Source organism: Gracilinanus agilis, chromosome 3, assembly GCF_016433145.1.
Source record: "Gracilinanus agilis isolate LMUSP501 chromosome 3, AgileGrace, whole genome shotgun sequence".
Classification (NCBI taxonomy): Eukaryota; Metazoa; Chordata; class Mammalia; order Didelphimorphia; family Didelphidae; genus Gracilinanus; species Gracilinanus agilis.
Window position 1 is genome coordinate 656,319,419 of NC_058132.1, and position 27,396 is coordinate 656,346,814.

At 39.1% G+C, this 27,396-nt stretch overlaps 1 protein-coding gene across 1 annotated transcript; it reads right to left on the bottom strand.

The window, feature by feature from the left end:
• Positions 1-95: 95 nt before the first annotated feature.
• Positions 96-27,396, bottom strand: LOC123242039 (ventricular zone-expressed PH domain-containing protein homolog 1-like). Its single transcript, XM_044669533.1, has 4 exons — positions 27,292-27,396; positions 25,322-25,439; positions 4,914-5,050; positions 96-335 (listed from the first exon to the last, which is right to left on the bottom strand). The coding sequence occupies exons 1-4, from the start codon at positions 27,394-27,396 to the stop codon at positions 99-101; spliced, it is 597 nt and encodes a 198-aa protein (XP_044525468.1). The 3' UTR covers positions 96-98.

Consider the following 27,396-nt stretch of genomic DNA (forward strand, 5'->3'; position numbering starts at 1 on the left):
CCTCTCCGGTAGTTAGCAAAGAACTACAAGGAGGAGGGAGTCTGTCCTTGTCAGGTCGTTTGAGAGAAACTGTGACGAGCTGTCCCATTCAGCGTTGGCTACAGGTACGTGGTGGCTTCTCTGCTCTCCCTTTCTTTGGCCTGAGCCACTGCCACGTGGATGCACTGAAGCCACTCTTCGGCATTCTTTTCGTCTTTGGCCTTGAACACGTAGGTCTTGTTGTCCGTAAAGATTTCGAAGGCCCGGGGAAGGCTGCGGTCCCTGCGCTTCTTGGCCACGATCTTGACGCTCTGGACTTTGCTCAGTTCGATGGGGCAGTCGTCCGTGTCGTCTTTCTGAAATACACGGGTGGGAAGAAGGTGAGGCATTTCCAAATAAACAGAGATTCCAGGATATGGATGGATTCTGGGGGAGACTGAGGTACGCTGACATTTCCTTCTATAATAAGGGAAAGGTGGGTGGTATGAGATCATAGCCTTCTTGCTGCAAGGACCCTGGAGATCATCCCAACCATCTCATTTTACAGAGGAGAAATCTCAGGCCCAGAGAAGTTAGTTACTTGCCCAAGGTCACACAGGTATTAAATAGTGGCAGAATTGGAGTTCACATCCAGGCTCCCTGACTCCAAACCTGTGTCTCTCCTCTGTACCACACTGACTTCCATCACAGTGTCCTATCAGGGCAAGGTATAGGCAGTCGGTCAATATGGATATGAAATTATCCATATGGGCACCCTAAAGGGGAAATTTCATATCAATAAAATAAACAACTTTTTGACAATATTTTTTTAGTGCTATTGGGAGAACAGCTTTTACTTCAGCTCTCTGATTCTTTGGTCTTAGTTTTTTATAATAATAGGACAGGGGATAGCACAGGAGAGTATTTATTTTTTTTTAATTTTATTGTTTTAAAAACCTTTACTTCTGTCTTAGAATCAATACTGTGTGTTGGTTCTAAGGGTGAAGAGTGGTAAGGGTGGACAATGGGGGTCAAGTGACTTGTCCAGGGTCACACAGCTAAGAAGTGTCTGAGACCAGATTTGAACCCAGGACTTCCTGTCTCTGGGCCTGGCTCTCAATCCACGGAGACACCCAGCTGCTCCCAAGGAGAGCATTTATAAAGCTGGGGAACAGGAGAGCTGTTAGGGGAAGGAAGAACCTGTCTTTTGTTAACTTCTACATGACATTAGTAGGGATGAGGACTGGACTTGTGATATTGGCTGAGAGAACTCCCTTTATCCATGTAGATGGGAGTCTCCTCTACAATTCAGTCTTAGAGAGCTATTTAGGAGCACAGACGTTAGTTAAGTGACTTGCCTGGGTCATTCGGCCAGTACGTATCAAATCCAGGTCATCCTGGCTTCACGACCAGCTCTCTGTCCACTATGCTATGCTGTCTCTAGTATTTTTATATTCATTGTCCCAATGCCATCCGTGGAACCCAGCACGATAAAATCTCATTATTCCAGATTCTAAAACTTGAGAATGTGTCATAAACTACACGAGCGAGGCCAGGCTGGAGCTTTTTATTTTGTACCATCTGGGAGAAAAGGATGATACTGAAAATGTTAATATACACAGAGAGAAAAATTTTAAGAAGAAGCTCTTTTTAAGGCTCAAAAGATGGCGGCATCATTTGTTTCAATAACAAATCTATCGATGATAAGGTCATTCTTCTCTGTTCATTAAAAGAGTCCCTTGAAGGATCTCTACTGGGCCGCACTTTAGTAATATGTCGGTCTCCCTGTGGTCCAAAAAAGGAACAAGACTGCATTTCTTGAGAAACACCCTCCGATTTTGATTTGGTTTTTTTTTGGTGTTGTTGTTGTTGTTGTTGTTGCTAATTCAGGGAGAAAGTTGAAAGAGAAAGGAGGGAAAAAGGAGGGAAAGGGAGACAATGTAAGAATTGTCCGAAATTCTTGCTGTAGTTTCCAAAGAGAGGGTTAGTCAGAATCGCCGACTCCCACAGCCGAACGACTGTTTTGGTCCCCAGTTTCGACTTTCTGTCCAACACGTACATTCTTCCCAATCCGTGGATTGAGAGCCAGGCGCAGAGACAGGTTCCTTCATATTGCTAATAAAACCAGAGTGGGCCTGCTGATTGTTGGTAGATTAGTGGGTCACTTGAGAGTAAAGGTATTTTGCTGTGGTCCTCATGTAACCCAATATTATTTTCTGAAGTATCAGCCACATGTTTTATTAGATTATTGCAATGTTAAACCATTATTTCATGATAAGGTTTAAAATTAATTAGCCAATTATAAGATATTATCCGCAAAATAGCAATAGAAGATTTTTCTAAAAAAGAATTTTCTAAGACTTGGAGATTAGGAAGATTACTTTTATGAACTGATTTTGTTTTTCCTTATGGTCTATAAGGAATCTCAGCTTCATGAGCAATTCCTTCGGCCAAATAAGGTTTTCAGAGGCCAATCTACTTTTTTTTTTTTTAAACCCTTAACCTTCCATCTTGGAGTCAATACTGTGTATTGGCTCCTTGGTGGAAGAGTGGTAAGGGCAGGCAATGGGGATCAAGTGACTTGCCCAGGGTCACACAGCTGGGAAGTGTCTGAGGCCAGATTTGAACCCAGGACCTCCTGTCTCTAGGCCTGGCTCTCAATCCTCTGAGCTACACAGCTGCCCCATGCTTTTTTTTTTTTTTAACCCTTACCTTCTGTCCTGGAATTAATACTGGGTATTGGTTCCAAGGCAGAAAAGTGGTCAGGGGTAGGCAATGGGGGTCAAGTGACTTGCCCAGGGTCACACAGCTAGGAAGTGCCTGAGGTCAGATTTGAACCCAGGACCTGGCTCTCAATTCACTGAGCCACCTAGCTGCCCCCTGCTTTTGTTTTTATATTTCCTCAGCTAGGTCTGTAGTGTTCCCCGTCCCTACTCCAATACATCTTCTTTATCAAAGAATCAAAAAGACAGCAAAAAAAGGCACTTCAGTAAAGCTAGCCAGCACATTTATGGAGACTGACAGCAGATAGAATGGGTCCCCTCTTGGCAAAGGAGGGAGAGAGGAAGATGAATTTTCCCACATTTTGGGGGGGCCAGGTTTGATCATCACAATTATGCAGTGCCAAAGTTTATATTACAATTATTATTAGTTTGTCCATTTACATTGCTACAGTCATTGGGCATGTTGTGTGCCCCGTTTTGCTTACTTGACATCAATTCATAACAGTCTTCCTCTGGTTACAGGCCACTAGGGGGCGCCACAGGGCACATAGTGCTGGGCTTAGTATTAGGAAGACTTGAATTCAAATTTGACCTCATGTATTTACTAGCTGTGGGACCCTGGACAAGTCACCTAACCTATGTCTGTCTCATACAATGGAATAACAATTGACTTTACACTCACAGTTGTTGTGAGGATCAAATGAAATAATATTTTTAAAGTGCTTAGCCTAGTGCTCGGCACATAGTAGGTGCTATATAAATGTTTGTTTCCTTCCTTGATTTTCTGGATGCTTCACATTTCTCTGATGAGCATTTTAGAAGCCTGTTTAAGGAATAGATGTGTTCTGTTTAAAAAAAAAAAAAGAATTCAAGTCTTCAAAATAACTCTTAATGACCCAGTCAAGCTGCCATCATAAATTCTCTGCAAAGGGACCTTCAGACCATAAGAATAGGGACTCAAATATAATCTCACAGAGGATCTCTAAGGGGAATCTAGGTGGCACAATGGATTAAACACCAAGCCTGGAGCCAGGAAAACCCATCTTATTGAGTTCAAATGTGCCTGGAGATATTTCTTATCTCTATGATCCTGGGCAAGTCACTTCACCCTGTTTGCCTCAGTTTCCTTATCTATAAAATGAGCTGGAGAAGGAAATGACAACTGGCTACAATATCTCTGCCAAGGAACCCCCCAAGGGGGTCACAAAGAGTTGGCTGATACTGAAATAACTAAACAATGACAACACAAATGTTTCTAACACAGAAGGCTGAAAGTTGAAGAGTTTAGAGCAAGCCTCACAGATAACTCCTTCCCTTTAAAATGCTAAAATTGCTATGCATTATTAAATGATTCAAGTTCAGAATTTGTGATTATTCAGACCTGAAATACTTTAGTAGGTGCTGTTATTTTCTCCCATTTTACAGTTGAGGAAACTGAGGCAAACAGAAGCTTTGCCATAAAGTGGTGAATTTTTATTTACTACAAAAGGCATTTAGGTGAAGAAGGATTATGATCTTCAGGGTGACTCCTTAAGGTACAGCGGTTATAAAGAGAGGCTATAGGAGACTGCTGGGTAGCTCAGTGGATTGAGAGCTGGGCCTAGAGATGGGAGGTCCTAGATTCAAATCTGGCCTCAAACACTTCCCAGCTGTGTGACCCTGGGCAAGTCACTTGACCCCCATTGCCTAGCCCTTACCACTCTTCTGCCTTGGAGCCAATACACCGTATTAACTCCAAGACGGAAGGTGAAGGCTTAAAATGAATAAATAAATAAAGATAGGCTATAGGAATTGCCTGACAAAGAGTGGAAACTTCAGAAATGTTTGTTGACTTAGTCAGGACAGGAGAAGGAAGTCAGTCCGCTATCCCACCCATGTCCCAGAGAGGAGCTTCATGATGGCACATATAAAGAAAAGGGCATTTATTTACTAAAGCATTTAACAGCACGACAAAATGCTTTGCTGGTCTATAGTATTAAGAGTATCACTACATAGGGCAGCTGGCTGGCCCAATGGATAGAGAGCCAGGTCTAGATACGGGAGATCCTGAGTTCAAATTTGACCTCAGACACTTCTAAACTGTGTGTCTCTAGGCAAGTCATTTAACCCTCATTATTTAGCCTTTACCACTCTTCTGCCTTAGAACCAATACACAGTATGGATTATAAGAGGGAAAGGAAGGAAGAACATCAGTATAAGCATGTAGAAATAATAAAAGGCTGAGAAACTTACAGACTTTCCTTTCCTAAATAGAAGTTGATTACCCGCCAGGGTAAAATAACGTGTTTTCCATCTTTTAATGAACTTCCATCTGACTTGTTTCTCTTTCAGTTTTCCTTCCATGAGAGGTTGGCCATCTTGATTTACAACTGGGGAAGGTGAAAACAAAAAAGATTATCAAGACATTCATTTCCCTTCATTTACTTTGGCAGGAAATCAAAAGTCTTAGCACTGTACGGTGAGCCCGAAACTCAATAAAACAGATCTGGATGGCTGCCCCATAAATTATGAGACCAATTAAGTTTCTCCCCCAAACCTCACACAATTCAGAAACGATTACAAGAAAGCGCTGAAAACCCTTCACTGGTATTGCGATTTTACAGCCCTAAAACAGCCCAAGTCTCAAATGACATCATCGGAGTTATGAGTTTGGGGTTCGATGCCCAGAGAGGCGGCTAATTTTCCGGGCATCCATTAGCTCCGTCTTCCAGTTGGCCTTTCTTTCCGATAGGATAACGCCGGCTCTGAAAAGAGTTAAAAGCCTTCTCCAAACTATTCTGTGCCCCCTAAGTCCAAGTTACCGACCCCGGGCTATTAGTCACCAATTTGGAAGAAGACGTCTGACCGCGATTTGGGGCAGAGTCATAACTTAGGAATGAGACTCCAAATGGTCGGTGACTTAGAACTTTTCCAGCAATGATCAGCAGGGAATCACAAAGTAATCCTTCCCTCCAAAGCTATACAATGAAGCTACTGAAGCAAGCCCATTCAGCTTTGATTACAGATCACGAATATATGATTACATTGTAATTCGGAGTGGTCGTAAAGGGAGGAGATTATTTTGTAATAAAGTTACTCAAATGGAGGGGGAAAAAAAAAAGAAACCCTTTGCTTAATATAGAACTACCTTACCTATATAGTATTTATTCATTCCAAGGGCTTGGGGTAAACCAGATGAGGCTGGGCGATGGGCAACTCCAAACAGAAATGCCCTCGAGATGCTTTCAACACACGCACACACTTACACAAACACACACTCGCAAGTACAAAATGAACTCAAGGAATTGCTCCTCCTCACATCAGGGAGGCTCGTATTATTGTCGACTTTTATTTTGTGGTTCAAGGTCCAAGATTTACCCATGGCTCCACAGCAGCGAGCACCATTTGAATCCAAGTCCCCTCTATCCACTTTACCCCTTGACCTCCCCTAATGTAAGAAAAGAACAACCTATGCAAAAAATGAAAGTATTGGCAAGTTTTCCAGAGTTCACAAATTCGATTATAGCTCAGGCTAAAGCATATGGGTCTTCTTTTTGCCTCCATCGCAGCAGGGGTGTTATGAGTTATCTTTTTCCTCCCACACCGGGATTATGAGAGGGCCCCACTCTATATGAAGATGCTATCTCATGTTTGACTTTCATCATTTTCCATTCAACAAGGGCACTGGTTTTGATTTCTGGACCAATCGCTATTTGGAATTTTTAAGACAAATGAAAACCTAATGGCAGGAAAAAATGGCCCAAAGGATAGACTTAATTGAAATACTTAGAAACCTTAATTTCTGCTTTTACCCCTTTCCCCTTCGCCCCATAATCTTTTTGAAAGCTGGAAAAGAGGACAGATTTCCCCAAACCAATCTTCTTCCCAAAGTGGATGCCCTTTAGCACTCCTTGGTTTCCTGTTGCTGGGGTTACGGACTCAAAGATAGATTTAATTTACCTGTCATTCTTTCTACCAGCATTTCTCTGGGCACCAAAGTCCTCGCAGAAACCACAATCCCTCTCTTTTGCAACCGGTTAAAGAAACAAGCAGCCATTGTATTAGTCACTATTTGAGCAAGTTTCAGATTTTACTTTTTTTTTTTTTTTTTTTTTTTTTGGAATTTCTTAAGAGAGGAAGGAATGTCGTCTGATTCAGTGAGATAAATCATGTGTTGAGGTTCGAAGCTCTAATCTAGGACTTTCTGTTCATGTAATCTTAAATATTGCACTTCATTCCTTCATGGTTATTCATTTATTTATTTTTATTAAACCCTTACCGTCTGTCTTAGAACCAATACCGTGTATTGGTTTTAAAGCAGAAGAACAGTAAGGGCCAGCCAATGGGGACATGGTGTGAGGGGTAGAGTGGCATGTGGTGGAAAGAGAGCGATAATTGACAATTATCCCCTATATTAAGTAAAGTCAAGATAAGATGAAAGAAAATGAGGGGCAATTTTTCAACTCCATTTTATATTAGTGTGTGCATGTGTGTTTATTGTTTCCATTGGCAAATTATAAGCTACTTGCGGGCAGGGACTGCTTTTTATTTCTGCTTTTGTGTCCCCATCAACTCACACAGAGTAATGTGACTCAAGCCTCTTTTCATTTCTTTCTTTCTTTTCCTTCCTTCCTTCCTTCCTTCCTTCCTTCCTTCCTTCCTTCCTTCCTTCCTTCCTTTTGTTTGTTTTTTTAAACCCTTACCTTCCGTCTTGGAGTCAATACTGTGTATTGGCTCCAAGGCAGAAGAGTGGTAAGGGTAGGCAATGGGGGTCAAGTGATTTGCCCAGGGTCACACAGCTGGGAAGTGTCTGAGGCCAGATTTGAACCTAGGACCTCCCATCTCTAGGCCTGGCTCTCAATTCACTGAGCTATCCAGCTGCCCCCTCAAGCCTCTTGAATGAATATAGGGATGGCATTTCTACAACAAGCATTCATCTCATGTAGAACTCTCCATGGAAATTCCTTTCAGGTAGGGACAACCAGCTGGCTCAGTGGATTGAGAGCCAGGCCCAGAGATGGGAAGTCCTGGGTTCAGATCTAACCTCAGACACTTCCTAGCTGTGTGACCCTGGGCAAGTCACTTAACCCCATTGCCTAGTCCTCACCACTCTTCTGCCTTGGAACCAATATACAGTATTGATTCTAAGACAGAAGGTGAGGGTTTAAAAAAAAAAGTCCTTCCAGATTCAAAATTTCTTGATCTTAGAATCTCCTGATGTCAGCTTTGATGTTTGGCAACCATCAAAGCAGCTTTATGGCCAAGATTTTCAGTTTTAGGTGGAAATATACATGCATGAATGCATACCAGACCCCCATTTCACTTGCAGGAATGCTATCACTCAGCTTTCTAGATATAGTTTTAATTTCTGAACTGCATCTTCTTCTTGTTGATACCATATAATAATGGTGCACTTATTAACTTGATCATCCCAGATTTATCCTTAAAAAATATCCAAAATGTAAATAAATTGAATCTGAGATCCTTTGAAATCATGACTGATTCGTGGCCTTTTTTTCCCCAAGTATAATTTCTGAGCATTATAGAGATAATTGGGCATTAAACAAGTCTTTTGCTAGAGCAGACTAAGCGTTTCCTTCAAAGAATGTATCACAGAGTCTCAAAGGAAGAGCTGATAGGATATTGCTCAAGGAAACGGGAGAGACATGATGTGGAAAAAGAGATAGCATTCCCAGTCTGAAAGCACCCATAATACAGACAACATAATGAAGCCTTGATGAAGGTCTAGAGAATGGAGACCTCCAGAGAGTTGCAGCGAAACCAAGAATTTTCACCACTGACCAAAACTTATCAGGCATGAAATGAGAAATGAATGAAGAAAAAGATAGTGGGAGAAAGAAGCTGGAGCAAAAAACCAAATCTGGAAGGGAAATGCCAGCATATCTTCAGAGTAGCTGGAATCTTGCCCTGGGACCTAACAACAGGACTGACCTCAACCTATTTGGGAAAAGCCAAGATCTTTGTTTCTGTGAGATTGATTGGAAAATAATTTGTAAGGGACCGAAATAGGGCATGACTTGAAATGTTTTTCCAGTCTTTTTCCCATGTTTCCTTTGCAATTAAGTTGTCCAGATGTGTGTAGTACATGGTCGTTCTGAAAATATGTCAATGACTAGAGCTTGTTCTTAAAAGAAAATCATTCCCTTGTGATGTCACAGTCACTTCATTTACAAAGCAGGATCTAATTTTCTCTAAGGATTACCATATTCATTTTAAAGAACAATATACAGGGTTCTAAGATGCTTTCCTTCTCTAATTTCTGTAGCAAGGACACCACTTTACATTTTTGTGGGTCTGAAAATACTGTGCTTATATCTAAAACACACCTGATTCCTAAGCATGGACTAACTTGCCAACTGATCTGAAAATACCTCTATTCTTCTAACTCCTTTCTGTCCAATCTGGAAAAAAATCTCTTCTTTAAAACATTAGTCATTACAGTATATACGTAAATGCTCCAAAGGACCAAGGACAACCCCTTAGTGAATAAGTTGATTCTTGATACAATAAGCATTTATGAAGTCCCTACTTTTGTGCAAAGTGCTCCAATAGATACTAAGGATGCAAGTATTTCATGGAGCCCTCACCATATAGAGCAGTGATTCCCAAAGTAGGCACCACCGCCCCCTGGTGGGTGCTGCAGCAATCCAGGGGAGCGGTGATGGCCACAGGTGCATTTATCTTTCCTATGAATTGCTATTAAAAATTTAAAAATATTAATTTCCAGGGGGCTAAGTCATATTTTTTCTGGAAAGGGGGTGATAGGCCAAAAAAGTTTGGGAACCCCTGATATAGAGCTTTCAGTCCCTTAAAAACTTTGTAGTTTTTGTTTGTTTGTTTGTTTTTTAAACTCTTACCTTCCATCTTGGAGTCAATACTGCATATTGGCTCCAAGGCAGAAGAGTGGTAAGCGCTAGGCAATGGGGGTCAAGTAACTTGCCCAGGGTCACACAGCTGGGAAGTGTCTGAGGCCAGATTTGAACCTAGGACCTCCTGTCTCTAGGCCTGGCTCTCAATTCACTGAGCTACCCAGCTGCCCCCCCCCAAAGCTTTGTTTTTAAAAACAAATTTGTTTCAAGCTATGCCTCTGCCATCTGGCATTTGTGAGGTTGATTAAAAGAACCCCTCAAGGTTAAGACGTGCTTTACAGTTATCCCTACAAAATCTGATCTTATTAGATCTAGCCCAGTTCTTTAGCTCGTTGGAGTCTTTTTGGATCCTGATTCTTTTATTCCTTCTAATTTTAGGTCATCCTAAAAATATGATAAACATGCTACATGTGCCTTTAAAAACAGCTCTTACTGTTTTAATATCAATTCTTAGACACAGGAGCTGCAATGGCTAGGCAATTGGGCTTAAGTGACTTGCCCAGGAACACATAGCTAGGATGTATCTAAGACCAGATTTGAACTCAGATCCCAACTCCAGGCTTGTCACTTTAATCTACTGTGTTACCTAACTGCCCCTATCCATGCCTTTTTTTTCAAGTTATGATGAAAATGTTAAAAGGTATGAGGTCGAGCACTGATTTCCAAGGCATTTACCACCTTGTTCATATTTCAGGTTGACATTGGACCGTTATTGACTTGTCTCTAGGGGTGGCCATTTAACTAGTTCCAAACCCACTTAGCTGAACTTTTATTGACTTTAGCACTTTTCCATCTTGACCACAACAATACCATGAATAACAAAGAATAATATTTGTCAAATGCTTTGCTTAACAAAAACATTTAACTACCTGAATTCCATCGATAACATTCCCCCAATCTGTTGAATTTATTTTCTTTGAATCTGGATTTCCTAATTCCTGGTTCATAAAGTAAGAGACAATGGGTAGTGGTTAGAGGACTGTCTTCAAAGTCACACAAGATCATGTTAACGATCTGCCTCTGAAACATAATAGCTCTGTGACCTTGGACAAGTCATTTAACTTCATTCTCTAAGCAACTCTCTAACACTGACTTATGACACTGGGAAAGGGGTTTTCCTCATTGGCAGTTTCCGATCTGTGATCTCCCTTATCTAGTCGCTATCCCCTCTCTTGGGTCATAAAGGAGGCTTAAGATTTTCTAAATGATTTCTATCAATTCTTACACCTACGTAGGGATAACTAGATATTGATTTATTCAGTTTGGCTCAATATCATAAAGATGAATGCTTGTGCCCTCAAATATACTGATGTATGATTTAGTGTGTTCTTCATGCAGAATATGTTCAATATTTAAAACACATTTTTATGAGTTCCTTTGTGGATAACCTCAGCATTGCTGGGTTTCAACTCATGCATCTGTCAGGCATTTTTTGTTGTTTTTTTTTTTACCTTAAACCATGTGGCCCAATAGAGAAATATGCAAGGATTGGAAACTGATCCCTAAAGGAAAATGAAAGATAATCACTGAGGGGCTTTGGGTCACTGAATTTAGCTTGATTTTCACTAAGCTCATAAATTATGGGATGTCCAGGTCATCGTTCCAACGCTTTTTTTGTATATCCAGTGAAATGTTAGTAGGATCCTCACAAATCTTGTTTCTTTTCATAAAGTGTTGAAACTCCTCAGCTTATAACAAATGCAGCCATAAAACAAAGCTTTCCCCCAAGAAAACTGGGTCTTGGGAAAAGTCAAATCATGCCTCCATTCATGCTGGATTTTACCTTCACATTCTGAAATTAGTCTATTTCTGCCTTCGCCCCGTCTAACTGCTTCTGATGATGCTGTTCATTACAAGCCTGTGGATTCTGAGATCAAACCTGGGCAACCACCATCCATGTTGGTCACTGGCTGAATTTCACCACAATGCCCACAGATAAAGTATCTTCCAAAAAGCTCAGTGCAGTTTTAAACTATTAAAGCCATCTTGCTTTTGAATGAATCTACTTGTTCAACTTTTTAGCAAAGGAAAATTGAATAATAAACATTCAGGTACTAGGAGTAAACTAAAAATCTATAGCCTAGTGAAAGGAGGTACTGCTTCTTGATCTAATAGCTCCTCCTCCTTCTCCTCCTCCTCCTCCTCCTCTTCCCCTTCTGTCTTAGAATCAATATTGTGTATTGGTTCCAAGGCAGAAGAGAAGTAAGGGATAGGCAATGGGGGTTAAGTGACTTGTTCAGGGTCACACAGTCAGGAAGTATCTGAATCCAGATTTGAACCCAGGACCTCTTGTCTCAGGGCCTGGCTCTCAATCCACCGAGCCATCTAGCTACCCCCTATACATTCTGTTACATGCTGATGCATGCTGTAATATGAGTGACTTTTATTAAAAATGTCCAGAAGGGGGCAGCTGGGTAGCTCAGTGGAGTGAGAGTCAGGCCTAGAGACAGGAGGTCCTGGGTTCAAACCCGGCCTCAGCCACTTCCCAGCTGTGTGACCCTGGGCAAGTCCCTTGACCCCCATTGCCCACCCTTACCAATCTTCCACCTATGAGACAATACACCGAAGTACAAGGGTTAAAAAAAAAAATTTAAAAAAAAATGTCCAGATACCATAGTGGCACGAGGAAGAAAGACATTAAACATGCAAATTGGTATAAGTGACTTGCCCAGGTCATACAGTTAGTAAGTGGCTGAGGCCAGATTTGAACCCAGGCCCTTCCAACTCCAGGCCTGGTACTTTGTCCATGGTGCCATTTACCTGCCCAAAGAAAGATATTTAAAACTACTGTGTATTGAACACAAGACTTTCTTTTGTGCCAAGTTATTCCCAGATATTCATACAGTATATCCTTTTTGGAGACTTTGGTGGATATAAGACTTTCCCAATGTGGGGACTCCCTCTAATAAAGCAGATGGCAAGTCATCCAAGTGTGCCCATCCTGTGTGAATCCTGCCTATGTATGTCCTGAAGTTCTCCATAAGAGGTCCAACCAGTGTGCTGGGGAGCATGCCTTCTACATGTCTCTTATTTATAACAATGGGACACATGGGCTTTTTCTTTTAACTATTTCTTTTTTTCTTAACCCATACTTTCTTTCTTAGAATCAATACTATGCATTGGTTCCAAGGCAGAAGAGCAATAAGGGCTAGGCAATGAAGGTTAAGGACTTGCCCAGGGTGATATGATTAGGAAGTGTTTGAGGCCAAATTTGAACCCAGGATCTCCCATCTCTAGTTCTGGCTCTCTATCCACTGAGCCACCTAGTTCCCTCCTCCTTTAAATATTTCTTTAAAATCAAGTTTAGAGACTGATCTATATAAGGAAAAACAACATATAAGTTTTGATGAAATTATAGAAAGTTTGTCAGAATCAGTAAGTGAGCAAACATTTCTTGTCTACTATGCTCCAGATGGGAAGCCAGGTAGTATCATAGTGTACAGAGTGCTGGACTTGGAGTTAAGACAATTCATCCTTGAAATCTGTACTCAGACACTTCCTTGCTGTGAGACCCTGGGTCAGTCACTTAACTGTTTACCTTAGTTTTCTTATCTATAAAATGAGCTGGAGAAGAAAATAGCAAACCACTCTAGTGTCTTGGTCAAGAAAACTCCAAGTACGGTCATGAAGAATCAAATGTGACTGAAAATTGACTGAACAACAACAAATATTCCAGGTACAATAGGTAGGACTTTTATATCCAGGAGTAATGGATGGAAAATGCAGAGGCAATTTTAAGCTTGAGGTTAGGAAAAGCAGAAAACAACAAAAACTACTCAACAATTGGTTCTCCCCAAAAGTAGAATGAAGAGTTCCAGGAGGCAGTTGTTCCTCCTTCACTGACTTCCTATTTGGTGTTTTGTACTGGGTATTCTTTACTGGACCTAGGATAGGGTAGGTAGTCACTGAGATGCTGTACAACTCTGAAGTGCTGCCTGCAAAAACAGTCCCTTCCCCTTAATGAGTCTATATTATTCTGGAGGAGGGTACATGTATAGAGAAAATTAAATCTAAAATAGAGGCAAAGTTACTGCCAAATAATTTCCCAGTGTGATTATGTGTGAATTGGGGGCACTAACTTGGGCAGGAGAGCAGGGGAAATTTCATACAGGAAGTGGCACACAAGCTAAACCTTGCAAAGAACTCAGGACTCCAGGAGACCAGAACTCAGAATCCTAAAAGCCTCTTCCTGAAAATCTTTTACATTATGATTTCCTATTGACCAAGAGAATAAAGTCCTCCTTGCTATGACAGTGAAGGGGATGGAAGCCTGATTCCCTTCTCTATTATATCTTAGGTGAGAGCATAGGTAGCTTGAGGGAAAAAGAGGGAAAGCCCCAACTCTTTAGTTTTTTTTAAAAGTGACTAATTAGAAAGTAGTCACATTCTAAGAGGATTCAGCTGACTAAGCCTCTAGGGTGTGGACACTCACACTTCCAAGACTCAGGAGACATGAGTAGAAGAGTTTGGCCTTGTTCTTCAGAAAGAATCTCAGTTCTGTGGAGTCCAATTGTGTAATCACTATGTCCTCATTCTTGTGGGCTAACTGTGTCAGTAAGAAATGCTATCGGCCCAGCCTATTCTCTGAGGGGTCTTGGATGGCTACTCCAATCCTCCACACTGTATGTTAAAAAGTGATTAAAGGAAAATGAATCAACATTTGGAAAGACTGAAATAACTTCTACTGTAATCATTTCCTACATGTTAAATGGGAGAAGAATCTACCATTATCCGGGCAGCATAAATCACTGGGGAGAGGGAGTACATTTCGAGAAATCTCCACTTTCTTCTTTGTGACTCTCTTCCAATATATTGTAGCTGGAGGGAGTCATTATCTTTGGAATTTCCAATGTTACCTATTAAGGTAAGGTTGCAGCAGACTCAGTGTCATCCATTTCAGTTTTCTCATCTATTTATCATGGTGGAGCCCTAACCAACTCTTTCTAGCTGGGCATTTCCTCTGCCTTTATTTTATCTCAGTTCAGTTGGGTAAGAAGGAGAAGTAAGAAAAGCCTAGAGAAAGCCACATGTTAAAGCCTTGGGGGACTTTCATTCGGTGGGGAAAAGCAAATGAGACCTTGATTTCAAAGATTCATATAAGCCTAATTCTGAAAGGGACTTCAGGAGGTCAGATGGCTCGGTCCCCTGCCTCAAAGGAATGAACCTGAAGATTCAAGAACATGGATTGTTTTCTTATGGATCCCTCGTTACTTAAAGCATGCACTGTTTGTAGTATCATAAGAACATACATCTAGAAAAGGACCTCAGAGGGCAGCAAACTCAGTCTCTTCATTGGAAAAAGGAGGAATCTGAGGCCCAAGAAAATTAAGTGATTGTCCAAGGTCATATGCATAGTAAGTGGCAGAGGTGGGATTTGAACTTGGGTTTTCTAACTTTCCTAGGGATCGTGCTGTCCCCTGGTAACAGGTCTATAGGATTTCAAGTAAAGTCTTGCTGATTTGGAATCTTTCTGAATGCAATGTTAATTTCTTCTTTATGGAGATTTCTTCTCTATGGAAACTTTGGATAAAATCAAGTTTCAATAATTGGAGATGATGTTTCTATCACCTCTGAGTTTGTAGGATGTGATACAGGGAAGTAGAATCAGTCCTAGATTTTGTCAGAAGACTTGAGTTAGGAGGCAGCTGGGTAGCTCAGTGGATTGAGAGCCAGGCCTAGAGACGGGAGGTCCTAGGTTCAAATCTGGCCTCAGACACTTCCCAGCTGTGTGACCCTGGGCAAGTCACTTGACCCCCATTGCCTACTCTTACCACTCTTCCGCCTTGGAGCCAATACACAGTATTGGCTCCAAAACAGAAGGTAAGGGTTTAAAAAAAAGAAAAGAAAAGAAAAGAAAACTTGAGTTAAATTTCATCCATGGTCATCTATTACCTTTGTGACTTTGGACTTTGGGCCCAAATGATTTAATGTCTCTGAGGCCCAGTTTCCTCTTTGGTAAAACAATTCTAAAATTATATCATCTTATCCCCTTTTCCTATACATGAACAAAGCAAACATTCTGTTACCTCACAGATCCAGCCCCTTTATCTATCAGCATGGCTTTAATTAAAATACTAATTTATATTATTAAAACAGCCTTTATCATTTTTTATATTAATACCACTCTCTAGTTTCTTTAGACTGTATCTTATAACCCTCTGTAAACTCCATTGTCCCATCATGATCATTTTCCTTAGCCCCCTGCTATTAAGAGAGGATGCAGTTTTAGATATTCTCTCCACATTTGCAAAGATTATAGCAGCAGAGGACAAGGTCTAGCTCATCCTCTTTGTAGTCTAGCATTTCACCCTCGTCTGTTCCTGGTTTTCTTCAGTTCTTTCTCCAACAAAATCCAGCAGCCTCATCACTCTGGAAGATTACTCCCACCAACAGTCCCCTCCTCTAATTAGTCAAGTTTTCCTTTTTTTGTTCATCCATTTTGGTCATTTCTGACTCTTTGTGACCCCATTTGGGGTTTTCTTGGCAAAGATATTGAAGTGGTTTGCTATTTCCTTCTTCAGTGCATTTTACAGATGAGGAAACTGAAGTCAACCAAGTTAAGTGACTTGCCCAGGGTCATATAGTAAGTGTCTAAGGCCACATTTGAACTCATGTCTTCCTGACTCAAAGCCCTGGGCACTCTATCTACTGTGTCACCTAGCTGTCCCAACGCTTCTTTCATGTTAAGGAAGGTGACCAGAGCAGTCATTCTCAGTCTTTTTTTTCTCAAGGTCCTGACTTTCTGAACTTCCTTCTTTACTATGTCCAATAGTGGGCTTCCTCCTCTCCCCAAATCATGGGAGCAGAGGTAGCTCATGATGAATTCTTTCAGTTTTCTTAGTTAAGTATGGGACAAATATGTCTGCTAGAAGGGCTAGGGAAAGGGAGTTTACTCCTTTGGTTTGAGGAGAGAAGAGGTTTAGAATGGTTGTTGACAAAGTGATATGGAAACAATCATGGAGGAGTGAAAGGATTACTGTGCAATGGGGAGAGCCCAGCTGAGTTTCAGTGACAGGTTTATAGCAGACAGACAGCAAAGTTTTGAGACTTATTCCAGTGACCTTTGGCAGCATATAAGCAACATTTGAGAAGGTAGATGGTGGGGTCATCCAAGATTTGGAAAAAAGGATGAATGATAGCAATTGAACAAGGGACAAGGGATTCATCGCCATGGCCAATGAATTCATCACCAAGAGGCAAGATTACTGGCGATATGCCTCTGCAAACCCAGTTAGCCTGGACTACAGAAACTAGTAGGGATATTTTTGCAGAGAGCAAACCTAATAATAGCTAATACATACAGCGGATTCAAGTTTATAGAATGCTTTTTATGTATTTTATTTGATGCTTACAACCGCCTTGTAAAGTAGGTGTTATTATTATCCCCATTGTTAGACTGGTAAACTGAGCTGGTCATGATTAAGTAATTTGCCCAGGAACATAGACAGTAAATGTGTGAAGCCCGATTCAAACTCAAGTTTTCCCGATTCCAAGTGCAGAGTTCTTTTTCGTATATTAGCCAGCTGCCTCGAGACTCAGAGTCAGAGGATATTTAAAATCCTGAAGTCTACAAAATGGCAGAAATCATCTGAATTTGTGCCTACCTGGCATAACCTCCGAGAACCCAAGTGCCTGAAACCTAAAAATGAGACCCCATGGAAACTGGCATCCTTCTGATATCATGAAGCCCTGGGACATGGCAGACTCTCCTCAAGGAGACGAATAATCCCTGAAAAGAATTCTTCTGTGTCATGGGCCAAGACTGGGCAGGTTTGAAATGACCCCCCACATTCCCACAACACCACGGAGAGCTCGCTTGTGATTATGGTATATGTCTGGGGTCCTCTGATTAAACTTGCCCTGCTGGCAGATTGATCAGGAACCCAACTAGGAGCCCTCTGGGCAAGGAAAAAACAAATTTAGCTTTAGGATTCTGGGAGGGGGCTCCTGAGACCCTTGTCTGTGGCTCTTAACCTCCTTGTTGGAAGCTTGTACCTGTCTTTATTTTCTGGTGAATTTTTTTTACTCTGCCGCCATCTTAACCAGGAAGCTCCTGATTCTTTTTTGGTGGTGAATTTTTTTTTTAAACTTTGGGGCAAGACTGATTTTCCCTGTGGGGGAGGATTTGAATATTATTATTATTATTATTATTATTATTATTATTATTATTATTATTATTATTATTATTATTATTATTATTATTATTATTATTATTATTATTATTATTATTATTATTATTATTATTATTATTATTATTATTATTATTATTATTATTATTATTATTATTATTATTATTATTATTATTATTATTATTATTATTATTATTATTATTATTATTATTATTATTATTATTATTATTATTATTATTATTATTATTATTATTATTATTATTATTATTATTATTATTATTATTATTATTATTATTATTATTATTATTATTATTATTATTATTATTATTATTATTATTATTATTATTATTATTATTATTATTATTATTATTATTATTATTATTATTATTATTATTATTATTATTATTATTATTATTATTATTATTATTATTATTATTATTATTATTATTATTATTATTATTATTATTATTATTATTATTATTATTATTATTATTATTATTATTATTATTATTATTATTATTATTATTATTATTATTATTATTATTATTATTATTATTATTATTATTATTATTATTATTATTATTATTATTATTATTATTATTATTATTATTATTATTATTATTATTATTATTATTATTATTATTATTATTATTATTATTATTATTATTATTATTATTATTATTATTATTATTATTATTATTATTATTATTATTATTATTATTATTATTATTATTATTATTATTATTATTATTATTATTATTATTATTATTATTATTATTATTATTATTATTATTATTATTATTATTATTATTATTATTATTATTATTATTATTATTATTATTATTATTATTATTATTATTATTATTATTATTATTATTATTATTATTATTATTATTATTATTATTATTATTATTATTATTATTATTATTATTATTATTATTATTATTATTATTATTATTATTATTATTATTATTATTATTATTATTATTATTATTATTATTATTATTATTATTATTATTATTATTATTATTATTATTATTATTATTATTATTATTATTATTATTATTATTATTATTATTATTATTATTATTATTATTATTATTATTATTATTATTATTATTATTATTATTATTATTATTATTATTATTATTATTATTATTATTATTATTATTATTATTATTATTATTATTATTATTATTATTATTATTATTATTATTATTATTATTATTATTATTATTATTATTATTATTATTATTATTATTATTATTATTATTATTATTATTATTATTATTATTATTATTATTATTATTATTATTATTATTATTATTATTATTATTATTATTATTATTATTATTATTATTATTATTATTATTATTATTATTATTATTATTATTATTATTATTATTATTATTATTATTATTATTATTATTATTATTATTATTATTATTATTATTATTATTATTATTATTATTATTATTATTATTATTATTATTATTATCATCATCATCATCATCATCATCATCATCATCATTATTATTGTTATAGCGACTGTTTATCTGAAACTTCAGACTCAGAGTGATCTATCACACCAGAAAAGTAACAACTGGGATAGTCTGCAACATGGATATAGAAATATGCTATTTACTTTATGAGGGTGACTCAGTGGCTCAGTGGAGAGAGTGCCAGGGACCTGGACTAAGGAAAGCCTGAGTTCAAATCCAGCCTCCCACACTTATTAGTTGTGTGACTGTGGGCAAGTCACTTAATCCTATTTGCCTCAGTTTCTTCATCTGTAAAGTGAACTGGAGAAGGCAATAATGAATTACTCCAGTGTCTTGGCCAAGAAAACCCCAAATGGGGACACGAAGAGTTGGATATGGCTGCACAAAAACAACAACAAACACAAATTTCCCTCATGAGAGGCAGCAGACTGGCCTTGGAATCAGGAAGGCCTGGCTGGCTTCCAATCTTGCCTCTGACATCTTCTGAATGTAGCTGTGGTTGTCACTTCACCATTCAGTGTCTCAGGCAATCCTCTGAAGGTTGTAAATCTTTTCTACTTGGAATATTTACAAAGGAATTTCCAGAGGAAAGAACACAAAGCTGGATGGAAGAAGTGCCTTTTGGTCTGTAGCCCACTCCTGCAAAGGCTCTGAGGCAGAGGTTAGAACAATTTAACACTTATATCACTTTAAGTTATGATGGTACCATCTTTCTCCTTTCATTTTTATGAGGACATATTGTACGTTTCCTACAGAAACACATACACATCTTTCAGCAGCTGTAACAAAGGATTTTACCAAGATGCATCTGGATGTTGGCAGAAGTTTAAGTCATAGCAGTGGCTTTGGAGTCAGAGGTCCTTGGCTTGAATCCTGCCTACTTTGCCTTTTATCTGTGTGATCTTGGACAAGTCACTTCCCTTTCCTGGGTCTCAGCTTCCTTATTTGAAAAATGTGAGATTGGACTAGCTGGCCTCTGGGGCCCTTTCCTGTGGTTCTATGAAANAAAAATGTGAGATTGGACTAGCTGGCCTCTGGGGCCCTTTCCTGTGGTTCTATGAAAAGCTTCCAACAAAGGAAAATGCCCATCCCAATGAAATCAGAAGTCTAAATAAAAACAATGACCACAGGGATAATGGGAAAAGCACTCTTTGAATTGTGGGATGCTTTATAAAGAATATTTTTTATTATATTAATGATAGCATTGTTTTTCTTTTGATTCTATCATCATAGGCCCTACTACCACTTTAAAAATAATACTTTCCATCTTAGAATCAATATGGTGTATTGGTCCCAAGGCAGAAGAGTGGAAAGGGCTAGGCAATGAGGGTTAAATGACTTTCTCAGGGTCATACAGCTAGGAAGTGTATGAGGTCAGTTTTGAATCCAGGATCTCCTGTGTCTAGCCCTGGCTCTCTATCCACTAAGTCGCCTAGCTACTCCCACTACTACCATTTTCAAGAAAATCTATGATACCTGGGACAATCATTTCACCTCTGGGTGCTTCAGGCAAATCTCTAAGATTATTAGGAATAGGTTCTATGTCAGTGAAAGGATTTACACCCCAGAAACTCCTCACACCAATGAAATCACAGAGGGAAGACAACAAAATATTCTGTAACTATTATTATCCTAAACGGCTGACTAACATTTTATAAGGATGTTCATTGATAAAGAATGGGGACTGGCTTTCCTTTATACTGCTAGCATTTGGCACAGTGCTTGGTGCCTCTTGGCTATTTAGCCATCTTGCAATTGAATCCAATTCTTCATAACATCTTTTTGGGGGTTTTCTTGGTAAAGAGACTGGAGTGGTTTGCTATTTCCTTCTCCAGCTCATTTGACAGATAAGGAAACTGAGGCTAATAGTTAAAGGACTTGTTTAGGGTCTCACAGCTAGTGAGTGTCTGAGGCCAGATTGAACTCCCAAAGATGAGTCTTCCTGCCTCCTAGTCCAGAGCTCTATCCATTGAGCCACCTAGCTACCCTATCCTGGTGCCTAACAATACTCACTAAGTATTGGTTGACTAGACTCATCAACCAATGATGGCACCATGCTAAAGAAAACAAAACTGTATTTGCTTGAATGTTCTATTTTATATCTGTCTGATACCATAGAAACCTCAAGGCACACATGCTGGGCCATGCATGGCTAATAGCTAGGTAGTTCCCCAAACTCTTCCCTTGTACTTTAAATTTGGAGTTTACAATGGAACGAAGGCAACATATCTAGTGAGTGTCACAGTAACGGGCCCATTTTCAATAAATGTTGATAGAATTTACACAATTATGTAAAGTGTCAAATGATTGTTAATGCAAACTCTTTTGGGAAGTTGAGGGCTGATGGCTGGAAATATCAGTTAAAACATAGATTCTGTCTATTGTCTGAATAGATTATTCACAAGAGAACAGGAAATGAGGAGAGAAATTGAAACCCAGCCACATTTTGGGCGCCAAACCTTTCATTTCCTTATGTTCTCTTTCCAAGTCCCTGGCCTCAGTTGGCACTTGTAGCCCGATATATGTACTCAGGCTATATTTAGCTCAAAAGGAAGGAATGCAAATAGGACAGCCTGGACATGTTAAATGGGGGTCTGGAAGTGCTGGGCAATGCATTCAGAAAGGACTGCTCTAATCGGAACTCTGTGGACTTCGCTCGCTCTGCAGGCGATTTCTAAGGGCATCCTCAGGCAGCTACAGTTAAATATTCATACAAGCTAAAGACTCTAAGCACTAAATTGGGAAAGTTCACTCTTAAGGGCCTCCCAGAGCTCCCCAAGAGAAGCACCTAGCTTTCCTGTTGTTCTCCCATCAATTTCCTTTTATGCCTTTTTCTTTCTTGGTTGGGGAAATAATGACTAATTAAAAAGTTTTGTAATGGAGGCCACTTTCTTCTTCAACTTCTTGTTTGTTTGAATTACTTTTAAAACACTCTCCTTTTCCTTCCCCCTTCCCCTCTACTTAATCTTGGGTCAATTCAGATTTCTTAATCAGCCAGCAATCTGTGCTCAACTTAAGGGCTTGGGTTCTTAATTGCTCCTTCATAAGACAGCTCTCTTCTCTATAGGGTAATGCATTTTAATGGGCTCCTTTTCTTTAGTCACTCATTTTGGCTCCATCTGGTGAAATAAACAAACTTTTCCAATTCATCCTCAACATCTTGCCAAGGAACAATATGACCCAGTGTCAAAATGGATGATCTTAAAGATGCAAAAAGTATTAATAATACTGTTAGAATGAAGTGAATGCAGGTGGCACCATCAAAGGCATGTATCCCAGAAGGTGGCATGTGGACTATCTGTGGGTCTATGTTTACTTCCCATCATCTATTTTACCCATCATCATTGCCAAAAAATAATGTCTGATCACAGGGAGCTCAAAGCCCCAGAGATCTCTCAGAAGCCCAAGAAAGGAGTTTTTCTGTTTTCAAGATGAGGGAAACTTTTGAGGCATGGGATTATTGTTGAAGGATCTTGGTGAAATAGTCATCATAGACTCTTCCTACTACCAGGGCAGATGGAGCATACGAGTGTGGGGTAAGAGCAAGAGGCAGCAGAGTTTTTTGGATGGGGATAGGTCATCAGCATAGAGATCTTAATTGAATCCATGGGAGCTGATGAAGTCACCAAGGGAATATATATGTTTTATATAGAGAAGAGAAGATGACCTAGGAGAGAGCCCTGTGAACACTCAAAGATGAGCACTAATGATGGTTAATAGGCATGACCTGGATCAGGGGTTCCCAAACTTTTTTGGCCTTCCGCCCCCTTTCCAGAAAAAAAATATTACTTAGCCCCCTGGAAACTAATTAAAAAAAATTTTAATAGCAATTAATAGGAAAGATAAATGCACCTGTGGCCATCACCGCTCCCTTGGGTGGCTGCAGCACCCACCAGGGGGCGGTGGTGCCCACTTTGGAAATCACTGACCTGGGTGAAGATCTAGCAAAGGAGACTGAGAAATAGTGGTCAGATAGGTGGGAGGAGAACCAGGAGAGAGGAGATTCATGAAGACTTACAGAGAAGAGAATATCAAGGAGAAAAGGGATAGTGGACAATGTCAAAGGCTGCAGAGATCAAGAAGAATGAGGATTGAGAAAAGAAGTGGTAACTTTGAGGATAGCAGCTTTGGTTGAAGGATGAGGTTGGAAGGCTGGCTTTAGAGTTAAGAAGAGGGAGAAGAAAGGAATTAGAGATTATAGTTAGTGACTTGAATAATTCTTTAACCTGAGAAGGATCAGGGTCATCATTGATAAAATTTTTTAGCCACTTGAAACTCAATAAGGCTAATATATTTCTGTTTCATAATTTTTTCAAAAACCACCAGCCATTTTTTAGCATTTAAATGACTTTTCAAATGATTAAAGAAATAAAATGTATAGTTCAACATATAAGGCCAAGATATGTCTGATTATTCAGTGTGATCTTTGGAGAATTTCTTTAATTCTTGACCTTCTTAAGAATATAGACTGGGTGGGGTGCTGCAGCTGGGTGGCTCAGTGGTTGAGAGCCAAGCCTAGAGATGGAGGTCCAAGGTTCAAATCTGGCTTCAGACACTTCCCAACTGTCTGACCCTGGACAAGTCCCTTGAGCCCCATTGCCTAGTCCTACCACTCTTCTGCCTTGGAACTAATACATAGTATTGATTCTAAGGCAGAAGGAAAAAAAAAGGAATATAGTTTGGGGATAGTGAGGTGGCTCAGTGGATAGAGAGCCATGTCTAAAGACTTCTGTCCTGGATTTGAATCTAGCCTCAGACACTCAGTCACCATGTGACCCTGGGCAACTTCCTTAACCCCCATTGCCTCGCCCTTAACGTTCTTCTCTCTTAGAACTAATACATGGTATTGATTTTAAGGACGAAGGCTTTTTCACAAAAAAACCAAAACAAAAAAAATTTTTTTTGAAGGTTGCAGAGACCTGCATTGGTGAAAAGAGCTTCTTCACCAGGAGTTCCCTGCATGCATGAGATCATAAGTCTGCTCCAAAAAAACCCAAACAAAACCTTAACTAATTAAAATTATTTGCACTGAAATGAGCAATACCTCAAAAGATTAAAGCATTATCTTCTTGATTGGGAATTGCCAGGCACTTTATTCAATAAGTATTCTTCAAGGGCCAACTATTATTATTCCCTGTTACAGAGGAAGAAACTGAGCAATAGAGGTTAAGAGACTTGTTATACAACTAGTAAGCATTTGAAGGTAGATTTGAATTCAGAACTCCTGACTCTAGGCACCATGCTTTATTCACTTTATCCCTTTACTGCCTCTGTGCTGGTTGGGGGATTGGTAGCAAGGCAAAGCAACAAAGCAGTCTCTGTTCTTGTGGGGCTGGAATTCTACTGTGGAGAAGCAACTTATCTATCTATCCATCCATCCATCCATCCATCCATCCATCCATCCATCCATCCATCCATCCATCTATCTATCTATCTATCTATCTATCTATCTATCTATCTATCTATCTATCTATCTATCTATCTATCCATCCAATAATCCAATACATATATTTTTTAAACCCTTACTTTCTGTCTTGGAGTCAATACTGTGTATTGGCTCCTTGGTGGAAGAGTGGTAAGGGCTAGGCCATGGGGGTCAAGTGACTTGCCCAGGGTCACACAGCTGAGGTCATATTTGAACCCAGGACCTCCCATCTCTAGGCCTGGCTCTCAATCCACTGAGCTACCCAGCTGCCCCCTATATAGTAAATAAAAAGGAGTTCTGAGAGGGTTGTAAGATGAGGGCTTTTCTTTTTCAAACGAATCCACCTTTTCTTTCTAGTATTTCATGCATTTCTCCCCCCTCCACCCTCCAGATTATTAGTGCTGCCACTTGGGAAGAAGAGCCTCGTTAAAAACGGTGCTCGGTATTTCCACAGTGCTTTAAGGTTTGGGGAGAGCTGTCCATGTGCTTTCTCATTGGGTTCTTCTGACAGCTCGGGAAGGTGGCTGCCATCACTGGCTTCATTTTACAGAACGCAGAATTGGTCATCTAAAACCTTGGGGAGTCGGGGCTGGCCACACGCCTGCCTCTGCGTCTCACAATGACTCCCGTGCGATGTCGGGTAACCGAGAACATCTGCACATTCAGAACTGAGCTACGGCACAAATTGGTTTCAAGGAACCAACAGAGCTCTTACCTGTCGCTTTTTCTGGATTATTGCACATGAAACATTGCCACGCGCCGGCTTCTTCACTGAAGCCAAACAAGTCAAAGAATCTCACTTCCTCCAGATGTTGCTGCACCTGGTCCAGCTCCTAGTGGAGTAACGAGAAACACAAACAATGAAAACTACTCTGGTTGCTCCATGCCATGGGATGACTTAGAAACTGGAAACATTCAATCCTTCCTAGAACCCCTCAGTAAGTAGATGCTGGACACCCACTTGATCAAAGAGACTGACTGACGCTCTGTGGTCATCTCCAAATTGTAGAAATAAGGGGCAGCTGGGTAGCTCAGTGGATGGAGAGTCAGGCCTAGAGATGAGATGGGAGGTCCTGGGTTCAAATCTGGTCTCAGACACTTCCCAGCTGTGTGACCCTGGGCAAGTCACTTGGCCCCCATGGCCCACCCTTACCACTCTTCCACCAAGGAGCCAATTCACAGAAGTTAAGAGTTTAAAAAAAATAAACAAATTGTAGAAGTAGAAACTAGGACTGCATTGATGTCTGACTCTAGGATCTCAGCCTCTGCTCTCAAAATCCTCAAAGGCGGCGCCAGTAGAACATGACCCTGGTGGGTTCCGCAATCTCAGTTTTCTCAGTATTGCCAAACACACGATAGGCCACACCTTCCATAGGGAGACAAGCACTGTTTCCCTGTTTTATGATGGAAGAAATATAAAGGCTTGGAGAACTAATCTTTGTGCCTTTGATCAAAGGTGGATGGAGCCAGAATTAGAATTCAGGAGCTCTCATCTCCTATTTTTTTTCCTTCTACAGATGTGCAAACTTCATGACTTCTCTAAATAGACCACCATGAAATTCCACAATTTCAGAATTGTAGATGTAGAACTTTAGGAGGCCAGAGAGGTCATTGATCAGTGATGCCATACTCAAATAGAAATGGGTCCTGGGGTCACATTATTGTCTTTTTAACCTCTTGCTTTCTGTTGTAGTAACAACTCTAAGACAGAAGGGTAAAAACAAAGCAAATGGGGTTAAGTGACTTGCTCAGGGTCACACAGCCAGGAAGAGTCTAAGGCCAGATTTGCACAGATTGTCTTAGAAAACCACAAATTAGGGGCATCTGGGTAACTCAGTGGATTGAGAGCCAGGCCTAGAGACTGGAGGTTTAAATCTGGCTTCAGACACTTCCCAGCTGTGTGACCCTGGGCAAGTCACTTGACCCCCATTGCCTACCCTTCCCACTCTTCTGCCTTGGAGCCAATACACAGTATTGACTCCAAGATGGAAGGTGAGGGCTTAAAAAAAAAGAAAAGAAAAGAAAACCACCAATTAGTATTATTTATGTTGTATTGTATTTTATTTCTTTTGTAAAACATTTCTCAATTTCCTTTTAATCTGACTGGGGCAGCACTCTTGGAGTTTTGCAAAAGCTAGGACCCCATAAGTTTGGCACTTCTGAGTTCAATTCCAATGTTTTTAGAGATGAGAAAACTAAAATTCAGATGAAGTAAACTGTTCAAGGTTACTCAGATGGCGAATGATGACAGAACAGGGATTTAAACTTGGGTTCTTTGCATCCACATCTACTATACCTTGTATCACACTGCCTCATTCAGTTAACCAAGAGTAATTTTGAAAATCCTGAAAATAGTTCTAGAATCTGAAAGGGATTTCTTTCTAGAGATTTCCAGATGTTGAAGACTTAGACTAGAGTGGAATCCGTCTTTGTTTTTGTTTTTTTGGCAAAGGCTATGCCAAGGATTCAGCTCAGTGAACATAACTTCTTAATATCAAAATTCAAGATCTCAGTGATTTAGAAAGTGTCTATTCTAAAAGCAAATATAGAATTAAAAAAAAAATAACATTCCCATAGACAGTAGCTGAAGTCTACCTAGAGGCCTTGTGGATCTCAAAGAATGAAATTCACATCACCATGATGGCAGCAAAAATGGATGTTCATGAATGTCTGTTCTAAGCCTACCGAATCTGGGAAGCCTCTATTTGACCATTCGCATAAATGGCTCTTCTCTGTTACCCCCAGGATTAAGTAGCAGCCTTTCACCAGCCATATCACAGAGAGCCTCAT